Source organism: Capra hircus, chromosome 12 (assembly GCF_001704415.2).
Source record: "Capra hircus breed San Clemente chromosome 12, ASM170441v1, whole genome shotgun sequence".
NCBI lineage: Eukaryota > Metazoa > Chordata > Mammalia > Artiodactyla > Bovidae > Capra > Capra hircus.
In genome coordinates, this window is record NC_030819.1 from 67,708,501 (window position 1) to 67,722,810 (window position 14,310).

Below are 14,310 nucleotides of genomic sequence, written 5' to 3' on the forward strand. Positions count from 1 at the left end.
TATTTTTAAAGATTTTTCTATGTTTTTACTAAATATTGAATAGATATAGAATATTGAGTAGTTAAAAAAGAGGAATAATTCTGGTTCTCTTTCTTTTTGTCCTTTCTCTAGTGGAGGGCTCATTCAACTGGGAAATGATAAAAGCAAGAAGCAAAAAGGGCTGAATCAGATTCTGATTTATAAATGCAGCATCCAATATAGGCCACAAGAAATCCTAAAACTGCTCTAAGAAAGAGATGTCTACTCAAAGGTCTCACTAACTTCTCCATATTGGTATAAGCAGCAACACTTTAGTATCTAAGAGTCAATAAACGCTACCAGAAGTGAAATGAACACCACTTTATGTCTGACACAAATACGACCCCATCAACACCGATTTAGGAACTAAGCATGTAACTCACCAGTTCGATACGCCAGTAACCTGGCCTGAATCATGCAGTGCCTTGCAATTTCTTGTGGCAAACTTTGATTGTGAATTTCATTACTGTGTTCGGTGTTGCCACAATAAAATCCGTAGTGTTTAAAGTTGGGCACGCTGGAAGCTACTGCGGCCAGGAGAAGGACAAGGTCTTTCATGTTCTGCCTTAGATTGCTAAAGTACGGATTCTCACACAAGTTCTCCAAACCTATAGTCATCAGTATTTGCTTATGCATTTCTTCATTGGAAACCAAAAATATCATTTCATATTCTTTTATTCTCTCTTGTTTACATTCAGAATAAAAATCAAAGTTAGTGTCTGGCAATGTTTTGGAAATTTTTTGAATAAAGTCACATTTGTAAGAGGTCTCCTCTACAAACTGCACCATGTAACACACCAAAGGCTGAAGTAAGACACACACGTGGGCCCGACTGTTTGACTTCAGTCTTTCTACTGCTTTGGCATCTAACTTTGCGTCTTCAAAACTGGAAGCCTCAGTGAGCAAACTTATTTCTGGGTCAGCAGGCCAATATGAAATTCGATTAACTCCAGCTGAAATAAAAAATATGAAAGGTAGTTAGCAGATGCCTGCTGAAATTAAGGGTTTTCTTGATAAATCTATCATATCATTGCAGTTGATCCTGAGGTCCCAATGTAATAAATGTCTACTACCAAATCACCAGTAATATAGCCCGAGTGTTGGCAAACTACGGCCACAGGCCAAATCTGTCCCGTTGGCTACTTTTGTACAGCTTGTGGGTCAAGAATGGCGTTCACAGTTTTAAATAGTTGAGAAAATGAAAAAAAAAAATACTTGTAACACAATGAAAATTATATAAAATTCAAATTTCAGTGCCCGTAAAGATTTGTGGGAATACAGACATACCTAATCATTGACATAGTTTCATTGTTTCTGTACTATGATGGATTAGCTGAGAGATGAACAGCTGTATGAATACGATACAGCCTGTAGAGCCTAAAATACTTACTATGTGGCCCTTTATAGGAAATGCTTGCTGACAACAAAGCCCGTGGGAATCAATGGTTTTGCTAAGTGTGGTCCCAAAGCCCAGAGCTAGGAAGATGTACCAGAGTACTCCACGTAATGAAATGGCTGCTTCTAGAAATAGTACGGCATAACTGATATTGACTAGAGTTGTGAACCTAAAATAAACAATTTATCCACGCATGAAAAATGTACTGGTACTTTAAACTTTTCTCTGGGAAGCTCGTCTAAGAAAATATTTGAAGTAAAGACAAAAAATAAAAATTCATGTATGTATATGTTTAGTGCAGCACATTGTTTAAAACAGTAAAAATTGAAAAAATCTAAATGGCCAGAACAGGGGAACAGTTTAACACATTACAGTCCTCCTCATAATAAAATATAGTTATCCAAAACATCCATAAAGAATTTATAACCTGACGGGAGCAGGGAAGCAGGGGGAGAGAAAGAAGTGTGAGCTGCTTTTACGAATACAAAATTAAAGACAAAACAACAACTACAAGGAACATTCTTCAATCAATGCAGCAGAGGAAAAGTTAGTCATTTTAATATGGGCTGCTGTGCTTAGTGGCTCAGTCGTGTCCGACACTTTGCAATCCGATGGGCTGTAGCCCGCCAGGCTCCTCTCTCCATGGGATTCTCCAGGCACGAATACTGGAGCGGGGTGCCATGCCCTCTTCCAGGGGGATCTTTCTGACCCGCATCAAACCCAGCAGTACTGCAGGTGGATTCTTTACCACTGAGCCACCAAGGAGTCCCATCTTTCTCAAGAATACGGAAATTCTTGGAGAGCACGTGTGAATTGACAAGAGAGAAAGTAAATTTACCAAAGAGAAAGCAAAACTGAATAACAAACACGAAAACAGTTTTAAATTTGTGTTTGGAAATGAACAACAAGATGCCTGATACAGAATTAAACACATAAACGTGCATCGATTAATTAGTATTTAAAACAAAGAAACCTCTTTGCTCATGTCTCCTATAATTTCCATTAGAAACGGCATTTACTTTTTTATCATTGTGCCCAGAGGTGAATAAACAGATGGCCCACAGGTTTTCTATATTCAAAATAATAAACATCTGAGTTGAACAAATGCACATTTCTATCTACTCCTTGCTACTACAGACTCTTACTGTGGCTTGGGCTGTAACTGTGGAGGCCTCCTTTGAAGGAGGCTCTAGCCACGTGACCGCTTCTTCTGGAAGTGCCTATAGCTCAAGGGAACTCCCCTTACCGTCAATCTGACCTTCACTCTGCTGCACTGGCAGGAACATTCCCTACCACCAGCCACCCGGGACGCCCACGTAAATGATATACCATTTCTTAAATAGGAAAAATGGTCTGGATGCATACCTAGGTACAAAACAGAATCATAAACACAAAGATTAGAGAGGAGCCCAGTGTGAATAGATAGCTATACATTGATTCTTTGTGCTCCTCCTTTCGAGGGGTAGAGTAGTCACTGGGAGGCAGCCACCCAGCCAGGAATTACAGTTCCCACAATGGACGCGAACAGAAATGATGTCTGCGACTTCCAGGCCAGGGCTTTTAAGAAACAGGTATGCTTTCTCTTGCTTTCCCTAGTGGCTCAATGGTAAAGAATCTGCCTGCCAACACAGGAGACCCGGGTTTGATCCCTGAGGTGGGAAGATCCCCTGGAGGAGTAAAAGGCAACCCACTCGAGTATTCCTGCCTAGGAAATCCCATGGACAGAGGAGCCTGGTGGGCTACAGTCCCACAAGGTCGCAAAAGAAGCAGACAAGACTTAAGAGGCTAAACAACAATAACAAAGCAACATTTTCTAAACATTCAAAGAGTCGGACACTACTCAGTGGCTAAACAGCAACATGCCTGCTCTACTGTCTCTAGACACAGGAGAGGCCAGTGGGGATTCCAGTAGCTTACGACAGAAGATGCTGAGGCCCACAGATCAACCACAGAATAGCTGGCTGCTGTTTGATAACACCTGCACTGGACTATTACATGCATGATGAGTGTCTAATATATTAAGCCACTGAAATGTTGTTGGTGTTTGTGAAAGCAGCTAGTATTAGTCTACCAATACACTGAGGGTCGGGACTTCCCTGGTGGCTCAGACAGTAAAGCGTCTGTTTACAATGCGGGAGACCCAGGTTCGATCCCTGGGTTGGGAAGATCCCCTGGAGAAGGAAATGGCAATCCACTCCAGGACTATTGCCTGGAAAATCCCATGGACAAGAGGAGCCTGGTAGATTACAGTCCATGGGGTCGCAAAGAGTCGGACACAACTGATCGACTTCACTTCACTTCACTTCACACTGAGGGTCACCTAACTAGTTAGTGATACAGCTGAGAGCAGAATACATGGTTTCCGATTCTTCTTCTTACAGTATATCAAACTGTCTTCAGATACATATGTATATTTTTAAATTATATTAGACAATTTGACTTGTTCTCAGATAAATGCTATTAATCCCCAACAAAGCCTTATATGCACTTACCATTTACAATCATTTTCAAACAAGCAGAACATGGCTTTCTGGAAAAATAGAGATCACAGTTTTTCAGCTTTGACCCATGTTTTATCAGAGCAATTTTCCCAGCATGTAAATCTTCACTTGAACAGTGGAGACCAACAATTTTCATATTTTTTACCACCACAAGACCAGTTCTCTTCACCTATATTAAGATATAAAGTAGTAATTTATTTTATAATATCTAATGATCATCTCGTGGATTATACTTGATTTATGAATAAAACAAAAGTTTAATTCTTCATCTGAATATAGTTTGAACAAATACATATTTCTCATTAGGTCCAAAAAATTTTCTGAAGGTTTAAAACGTTGACTTTATACCAGAAGTTTTCTAAATCTAGGTTTTCTTAACCAAACAAGCATTTAATTATCACAAATTTATCCTAGTAAAAAATGAATTACTTTTTACCCTAGTAAAGGGCAATAATGAAGTTGATTTGACTTGTTTCTTATAGCATCTAGCCTAAGACTACTTAGTATTAAGGTTCTAGATAGTAAGAAGGAAAAATTTCGCAAACCCTGTGATTTTACACATGGGTAAGTGAAGACCAGAAAATTTACATGACTTTCTGAAAGACTCACAGATGGTAAAAACCAGAACTAAATCAGAGGTCATCTTAAATTTAAAAAAAAAAAAAGTTTTTTTTAATTGAAGTATAGTTGACTTACAATGCTGTATTAGTTACTGCTGTAAAGCAAAGTGATTCAGTTATACATATACACATTCATTTTTTTATACATTCTTTTCCATTATGGTTTACAATAGGATACTGAAGATAGTTTTCTCTGCCATATAATAGGACCTTGCGTTTATCCATTCTATATAAAGTTTACATCTACTAACTAGAAATTTTCTAATTGATCCTATTTTACTTTTTATTCTTATTTATTTACTTATTTGGCTTTGGCATGTGGGATTTTAGTTCCCTGACCGGCGGCTGAACCTGTGCCGTCTGAACTGGGAGCACGGTGTCTTAACCCCTGGACCACGAGGGCAGTCCCTAAAATATTTTAAATACTGACACTCTCAACTTCTTTCTAACAAAGGATTCTACTAATTTTTAAGACTATGGCAGTCTAGACTAATGTGGTTAGGATTCACCTCCCACAAATATATAGGTTATTTATAATTTTTTAAATGTTTTAAAATGTATAGTCAAGCTCAAGGAAAGGAAGACATAACCTCGGGTGTTAGAAAGAGAGAGAACTCAAGGCAAGAGCACTCAGCCACAGCTGTCTCAGCGGTCTCCCGCCCACGGTAAGGGGCTGGGCTGACTTTTATTTTTCAGTCCCGGAAGCTGGGCATGAGCTGGAGGGCCAAAGAGTGGTTCCTTTAAACCTAAGGTGATCTAATTTATACAGATACTAATCAAAACGGCAGCTGTAACAATTATTACATCAGATAAAACACATTAAGGTTAAAAATCAGTTCTGCATGTGCCACAAAATAGCTGTTTTCACAGCAAAAAATTATGAAGGAAGGGACATTAAAACTAATCCTTGGGCTCATGAGGGATTTTACAATATGAGGGGGACTTGGGCTGGGAACACAGCGTCCATTATTCCCTATTCCCTTTCAAAAAGATTTTACTCTAAAGTTATTCTCAAGAGGACATGTTTGAAATCGCTTGCAAGACGAGACCAAACTAAAAAGGAGCCAAGTTTCGGTTTCAGTTATGAGTATAAATTTCTGTAACAGTGGAAAATGAGACTCAGCGGAATATCTAAAAATCATTCTTTAAAAATGAAGCATTACTCATCAATTAACTTTTTTATTGGAACAATCTTTTAGGCCACATTTATCACTTTTTTGTTGAGAGTACTTTTTACTTTCGAAAATATCTTTTTTTTCTTCCCATTCTGTTTCTAGCTAGGGCCAAAACCTCAAGTTTGAGACCAGGATTCTTCCATCCCAAACTTAAAGCCAATAAAAGCCTCTGTTGCATTCCATTCTGGGACTTCTGCTTACCCCAACTCCCAGAACTAAATCTTTGCAGTGAGTCACTGTTCTGGAAACTGATTTTGCTTCACTTCACTAACATCTTGACAAGTCGTCTACGTAAACCTAATCGCAGAGTTTTACAGTAAAACAGAAGTGAAAGAGGACAGTCTGTTGTGTATACGTTCACTACTTTTTTTCCTTTTGCCTTTCTTATAATTAAAAACATCTAAATATTCTAAAACAAATTATTTCTATATTCTTGTTGGGCATTTTCGAGACTCACTCTCAGAAATAACCAGAAGTCTCCAGGAATGTATATCAAGGCAACTTTTTTGAATGATAAAGATGTACAACGTAACTTTTTTCAAAATATGAATGTTTTGTCTCCTCTCCACACCCAGTGAATCACAGAGTCTCTCTGGAAAACTTAAAAGATTAAGATGGCAAGGAAATACAAGGCATATCAAAAAGAACAAGGCTCATCTGGTCAGGTCTGGGCTTTGATATTACTCTACCTATAAGCTAGTAAGTTGGCCTGGTACTGTTCCATAGATGTGAGCAGAAGACAGACTACATCAGAAATGACTACGGCTCCCGTACAGCAAGCAGTGCAAGCCTCACGTCTGCGACGGTCCCCTTGCCCACAAGGGGTCACGCAGACAGGCCTATATGGATTTCTAGACACAGAGTGAGCTAGCTGCGTCACAGGAGAGGAACACTGTGCTTGGGAATTCTGCTGTGTTTTATTGAGAATGGTGAGCAAGCCTGTTCTATGTCCCAGAGAGAGACATCACTTCAACCCTCAAGGTTACCTGCTGCAAACTCAACTCCTGAGCAATGGCCTGGGCAGAGCACAGCGAGGGCCTTGCCTTCTTGGCAAGACGAGCAGGATATGTTGGAGTTTGAGAAAATATGGAAAAGGGTTTCTCAACACATTCTATATGAACTCACATGGGAAGGTGATGAGAGTGAAACTTGAAAATGTTAAAAAAAAAAAAAAAAAAAGAGCAAGACATAGGAACAGATTATAGATTATATAATTCTATCTGGTCTTACCTCCCCACCCCCAGCCTTTGGAGAGACATACATAGTCTTATAAATGTATGATTTTTAGAAGGATACACAAAAACTCTCCTGGAAATGGGAATGGGGAACTTGAATATAAAAGAAACTTTTACTCTACTTTGTATCATCCCTTTTGCTTTGTTACTATGAACATGTCTTTTTTAAAAATCATAAAAATGCACCTGTTTTTTGTCAGCAGATACTCTGGCCATCTCTTCATTGTCTCCTAGGGGTCCATGCTTTCCTTCCTCCTTTTCCTAATTAAAAGCAGATTAATGGGGCAAAAAAAGGATTAGTACATAAAATGTGATTAATTCAATATTTCCCATGTAAAGAACAGGAAGCGGAGGAAGTAATGATGTTGGTAATGAAATGATGGGGGTGCGGGGTGGTGGTAGTGGTAATGCTGACTATATGTATGATGATAATAATAATTCCCAACAGTTACCACGTATCTGGTCCTAAATCACCTTCTTTAATTTTCCCAGCTTTTACAAAGTAGCTATGATTATTCTCATTTTCCAGATGAAGAAATTGTGGATAGAGATAAAATATTTCAACCATGGTCACAGAGCTAATAAATGGGTAAGCAGAGATCTGAGCCCCTAATCTACTGTCTTCACCATTATGCTACATTACTTCTGTCCTGGAAAAGTATGTGAGGTCTTTCAGCATAAAGATAAGGTCCCAGAGGACACCATGGCAAGAGCTGGGAGAGAAAGACAATACATGATGTATAGAGAAACATGAGGGAACAACGCAATTATTCTAAAGTTTTAATGAAGTAATATTTGGGAAATTTTAGATAAGTCTTACATAACTGAAATTTAAAACTATGAACTAGTAGTAAAGATAACTATTTTTAAATGACAGCCATGTTCAGTAGTATTCGATTTCTATTCCAAAATTTTTTTTCAAATTTATTTATTTTAATTGGAGGCTAATTACTTTACAATGTTCTGGTGGTTTTTGCCATACATTGACATGAATCCACCCCGGGTGTACATGTGTTCCCCATCCTGAACCCCACTCCCAGCTCCCTCCCCATCCCATCCCTCTGGGTCATCCCAGTGGACCAGCCCCGAGCATCCGGTCTCATGCATTGAACCTGGACTGGCGATCTATTTCACATATGGTAATACACAGATTTCAATGCCATTCTCCCAAGTCATCCCACCCTTGCCCTCTCCCACAGAGTCCAAAAGACTGTTCTATACATCTGTGTCTCTTTTGCTGTCTCACATATAGGGTTATCATTACCATCTTTCTAAATTCCATATATATGCGTTAATATACTACACTGGTGTTTTTCTTTCTGGCTTACTTCACTCTGTATAATAGGCTCCAGCTTCATCCACTTCATTAGAACTGATTCAAATGTATTCTTTTTAATGGCTAAGTAATATTCCATTGTGTATTATTCCAAAAATTTTAAGTACTTATGGGTTTTTTTTTCCTCCGAAGTCCCACTCATTTATCTAGTTTTAGACTGGGTAATTAAAAATTCTTACTCTTTATACTATGTATACTTTGCTGAACAAACTTCAAGACACATTCATACAGTGTAAATATTTGACAACACAGAAAACTCAGATAGCAGTTATATTCAGAAATGGTTGTAGTTAACAATTCCCTAAGGTTGGCAAAAATTATAATTTAAATATCTGATAATAAGGAAACAGACATGTTACATTGATAGAATGGATTGTTATGCAATCATTACGATGACAAAAAATGATAAAAACCTAGAAGAAAACAGGTGGTAAGCTTCTTGACAGAGGTTTTGGTAATTTTTTGAATCTGACAGCAAAAGCAAAAGAGCAAAAGCAAAAATAAACTGGAAATACAACAAACTAAAAAGCTTGTTGAGTTGGAGAAAATATTTGCAAATCACATATCTGACAAAAGGCTAATATTCAAAATATATAAAGAACTTACACAACAGAAAAAAAAATCAACAAATCCATAAAAAAATGGGCAGAAGCTGAATAGACATTTTTCCAAAGATATACAGATGGTCAACAGGTAAACAAAAAGATACTCTACATCATTAATTATCAGGGAAGTACAAATCAAAATCACAATGAGATATCACCTCACACCTGTTAGAATGGCTATCATCAAAGAAGCTAGAATTGACAAATGTTAGGGAGGGTGTGGGAAAAGGGAACTCTTCACTTTCATGCATTGGAGAAGGCAATGGCAACCCACCCCAGTGTTCTTGCCTGGAGAATCCCAGGGATGAGGGAGCCTAGTGGGCTGCCATCTACGGCATCGCACAGAGTTGGACACGACTGAAGCGACGCAGCAGCAGCAGCATGCACTGTTGCTGAGACTGTAAATTGGTTCAGGCACTATGGAAAACAGTATGGTGGTTCTTCTAAAAATTAAAAATAGAACTATAACATGAACCAGCAATTTCACTTCTGGGTATTTATGAAAAGCAGATGAAAACACTAACTTGAAGAGATACATGCACTCCCAATGTTCACTGCAGCATTATTTACTTACAATAGCCCAAATATGAAGACAACCTCAGCGTCCATCAGCAGATGAATGGAAAAGAAACACTGTGAGTATTCAGTACACACAATGGAATATTATTTAGCCATACCACAGAATGAAATCTTGCCATCTACAACAACATTAAGGGATCTCAAGGGCATTATGCTAACTGAACTCAGTCAGACAAAGACAAAGACCATATGATCTCTCTTATATGGGATCTCAAAAGAAACAAACAAAAATCCCCAGGTTCATAGACACGGAGAACAGAATGATGGTTGACAAAGATAGGGGTGAGGGTGGGGGAAATTGCTGAAGCACTGGCTACTCCGAAAGCATTAGACTAAGTCGCCACTCCAGTGTTTATAACAGTATTGCAACATGAGCATTTTCAATGTTGTTAAGTCAAAAGGGCAGGATCCAGAATTAAATGATATCCAGTGAATAAAGGAAATAGAGCAAAAAGGTTGTGAAACAGCACAAAAATGTTAGTAGTCTCCAAGTGGTGCAATTATGAGGGATTTTTTTTCTTCTATTTTGTAAATAAAAAACATGTATTATTTTTGTAACACATAAAAATATTTTATTTTTAAAAAGACAAAGACTTTTAGAGTGTCAAAAGCAGTGTTTCCAATACAAGTACATATGAAACTGCATCTTAGAGTTTCTGTGGCTTACTTTCTATAGCAAAAGCAGGATAAAGAATTTAAGTGAAATGAATTTATTACCTTAGCTTAGAGAACATTTTTCTTTTTTTTCTTTTTCTTTTTTTTTTTTCATTTTTCTTATTAGGAAAAAGATCTTATCAACTTTGTGAACATCATGTGCAATTAATAGTGGAATTATTTATATAAATTAATGTGCCTGTCTGATGAAAAAGAACAAGATATATTTTGGGGTGTATGTGTGTGTGTGTGTGTGGTGTGTATGAATGAATTAAAATGATACCAAATCTTTATATTAAAAAAGGTTCTTAAAAATTATTACTCAATTTGTAAAAAGCCCCGCTTTTAATTAATGTTTAATTGAAATACATTTGACATATAACACTGTAAAAAATCAAGATGTACATTACTTTGATACATTTGTATATTATAATATGACTGCCATTATAGCAATAATTAGCACCTCAATCTGGAGAAGGCAATGGCACCCCACTCTAGTACTCTTGCCTGGAAAATCCCATGGACTGAGGAGCCTGGTGGGCTGCAGTCCATGGGGTCGCTAGGAGTCGGACACAACTGAGCAACTTCCCTTTCACTTTTCACTTTCATGCATTGGAGAAGGAAATGGCAACCCACTCCAATGTTCTTGCCTGGAGAATCCCAGGGACAGAGGAGCCTGGTGGGCTGCCGTCTATGGGGTTGCACAGAGTCGGCCACGACTGAAGCAACTTAGCAGCAGCAGCACACCTCAATCATATTACACAACTACTCATTTTTTTTTAGTAGTTGGAATAATCATGTTACACAACTATTATTCACTTCTTTCTAGCAGTTGGAATAATTAAGTCCTAATTTCTTAGCATGTTTGATGATTATAAAACAGCGTTGTTTTCTGCACTCCCTGTGACTGTGCACTAGATCTCCAGGGCTTATTTACTACTCATAAGTCTGTACCCTTAAACGACATCTATCTCAGCCCCCAGTAACCACCATTCTACTCTCTCCGAGTTTGGCCATACAGACTTGTCTCTCTCTGTCTGACTTACTCATTTTGCATAATGTGTTCAAGGTCCATTTATTGTGCTGCAAATAGGAGGATGTCCTTCCTTCTCACAGCTGAATAACACTGTAATGTAAAGTCCAGCTTTTAAATGCACTTTAAAAGGCTTAAATCTTAAACATTTGCTTCTGTCTTTTTAAGACAAATTCCATTAGCAAAAAAAAATCCCCAAACCAAAAAACCCAACAGCTTGGCAATCTTCTATTTTCATAAAATAATACTAAGCTATTAACAACTAGGGAGAATAAAGGACTTCAAAAGCCATGAAGAAAATGAAGAACTTTCTCAAAGCCAATAACAGTAAGTGGTTGAAAAATAGGAAATAAAAATGCACAACATCTTAAATAATGTTTTATTTATAAAACATTTCACATAGGTATTGGGAGAAAACCACTCCAAGAACTATCATTTTATCATGAAGTAAATTTCCCATCTACACACAGACCTTACACTCTTCTCAAAATTTAACTCAAAATGAGTCACAGACCAAAACTATAACACTCTTAGAAAATAACCATAGGAGAAAACCTAGATGATTTTGAGTATGGCAATGACTTTTTAAATACAACACCAAAGGCATGATGCATGAAAGAAATCAATGGTAAGTTGGACTTTATTAAAATTAAAAACCGCTCTGCAAAAGACAATGTCTCAAAAGAATGAGAAGACAAGTCACAGACTAGGAGAAAATATTTATAATAGACAGCTGATAAAAAGACTGCTCTCCAAAATATACAAAGAACTCTTAAAACTCAACAATAAGGAAACAGATAACCTGATTAAAATGTGGGCCAAAGACCTTAACAGCCAGCTGACCAAAGAAAATACCGATGGCAGTCTGAGAGGGTAACTGTTAATATTCTATTTTTAGTCTGGAAAGCGAAACCGTCACAGCTATGAACTACAAGCATCACACTAAATCGCGAGGATGTTTTGCAATTTGAAGGCTTGTTGAGTTTGTTTTTAAGTGTGACGGAAACTAGAGCAATAAAATCAGATTTTAGACCATCGCTTGCCTAAAGGTTGAAAAACTATCTATGAAACAAATTATACCTGAGATTTCTGTCTTTGGGTTTTCACTGCTGGGAAGAGTTCCATCCAGAGACTGAGCAGAGTGAAAAGGTTGACTTTAGAAAGCCTTGGTATTTCACCTACAAAAAGAGAGGGCAAACACTTAAAACTTTTACTGATGATGAAAATCAGAACTAAGCTCACTGCCACTTGGGTGCTGCAGCCTTGGCTCCGCTGTTTTAGCAAGAGGCAGAGAAAAAGGATTCGCGTGCAAAAGAATCAAAGCACTTTCTTATCAGAAAGTTTCAGCCTCCTTAAGGGCAACCTCTTCCAGCACCTTCCGAAGTTGGGCCCTCTTTCACCCAGCAGGCAAAAAAAAAAAAAAGTACAAGTGATGCACATAGCTATGGGAATTATTTTTTTTTTTAAGTTATGAAAAGTCCTTGCATCGGAGATCACGGTGGAGCAAGCTTTACTCTGAACTGTGATGAGGCGCTGCAACAAGGGCAGGGATTAGAACATAGAACTAAAAATACAGTGACCTTAAAAGGTAAAGGAGCTGAAATAAGGAAAGCGCCGCGTGCGGTTAATTTTGGAATCAAATTGAAAAAAACAAAACAAAACACGATTTAGGGAATTTTCAGGCTCGCCGATCCACGTCCTGGGAGAAAAACTAAAGGGGAGTGAGGAGTGAGCACAACTTCAGAAGCCAGTGCAGCCGGGCCAAGAGATCCCGGTGACGGAGGCCGGGACGCGCCCGGGGCAGGGATGGGACACCCGAGAGCAGAAACGCAGGCGAAGAAGAGCAAGAGGAAACCCGGAGTGAAACGGCGGGAGACTCGCAGAGCAGAGCGAGAGGCTGACGGCGGGAGCAGGATTCGGGGCACTCACCGGTCATGCTGCCCGTCTGGGTGCTGACTGACCGTCCGGCCCCCGCGCTCTCCAGATTTTGCATCTGCCCCGCTTCTCTCATCCCCAGCCTAGCGGCCTCTGCAGCCCAGGAAACCTCTCGCTGTCCTGCATGATCTTTGCCCCAGCAACCCCACCTCTCGCCTCCTCCTAGCAACAGACAGGACGGCGACGGCCAACTCGGCGCGCTCAGATGACGCACGAGCTCGGCGGCCATTTCCGGGCGCCCTGTGTGACGTCACGGCGAGGCGCGGCCGCGGTGGCGTAGGGGCTATTCTTCCCGCGGCAACCCGGCGAGTAGTAGAGGACACGGGGCTGTGAATCATTTGACGCTTGTGTTTGACTGCGTTCTTAGGGTTTGCTGAATGAAGTCTGGCCGCTCGAGGATGTCTTGGCTCGAAGTCCCAAGTTGCGCACACTCGGCGAGGGCGATGAGGGCTTCGCATACCTGAGAGTTGGCCCGAGAGTGAAGGAGAATTGAAGTGGAAGTCAGTGTTAATCATTCAGTCTCCTCCCACTCTTTGCGACCCCATGGGCTGCAACCCGCCAGGTTGCTCTGTCCGTGAGATTCTCCAGGCAGGAATACTGGAGTGGGTTGCCACTTCCTCCTCCAGGAGATCTTCCCGACCCAGGGATCGAACCCAGGTCTCCTGCATTACAGGCAGATTCTTTACTGCCTGAGCCCCCATACAGTTAGCGGTCAGGGTCTCAGAGAGTTTGAGAAGCGAAGGAGGTGGGAGCTGGACAGTCCCAGGTGGTTATCCTCTAAGATTGGCCAGTCCGGGGCAACTTAGTGCCAGGGACTGGCACAAGAACATTCTGCTGCTTCTTAAACACATGAAGACATTGAGGGTAGAACTGTCCTCAGGAAATTGAGGATGGAGGAAGTGGCCCTTGGAAAATCTGAGAGGTACCAGACATTGTGGATTTGTGCTCAGTGCAATTTAGTTTTATTATTTTATGTGGCCTAGGCATGACTTAGAATGAAGCTCCTCCCTCCCCCCAGTGACTCAGCCCATTTCCCGTCACTAACCTAAGCTGTTATCATAATCTGAAATATTTAAAAAATAGGCACAAAAACCGCTCCAAGACTATGAAAGCAAAAGCCAACGTTATGAAAGTACATTATTTTGTAAAAGACTGAAGAGAATTTTCAGTGTTGATGGAGATGACTGTGGTTCATTAATTGTCACTGCTGTATAGTATTTCAT

At 39.6% G+C, this 14,310-nt stretch overlaps 1 protein-coding gene across 2 annotated transcripts in view; it reads right to left on the minus strand.

Annotated features, from left to right (window-relative positions):
• Positions 1–13,306, minus strand: part of CDADC1 (cytidine and dCMP deaminase domain containing 1) — a 30,844-nt gene extending 17,538 nt beyond the window's left edge. The window contains exons 1-5 of one of the 2 annotated variants that reach the window (XM_018056735.1): positions 13,082–13,305; positions 12,233–12,330; positions 7,132–7,206; positions 3,907–4,084; positions 402–971 (exon numbers count right to left, since the gene is read on the minus strand). In XM_018056735.1, coding sequence (XP_017912224.1) covers positions 402–971; positions 3,907–4,084; positions 7,132–7,206; positions 12,233–12,330; positions 13,082–13,163 — 1,003 coding nt within the window. In that variant the 5' untranslated portion in view covers positions 13,164–13,305. Of the gene's footprint in view, positions 1–401; positions 972–3,906; positions 4,085–7,131; positions 7,207–12,232; positions 12,331–13,081 lie in introns of both variants that reach the window. The other variant, XM_018056736.1, reaches the window with a different exon arrangement.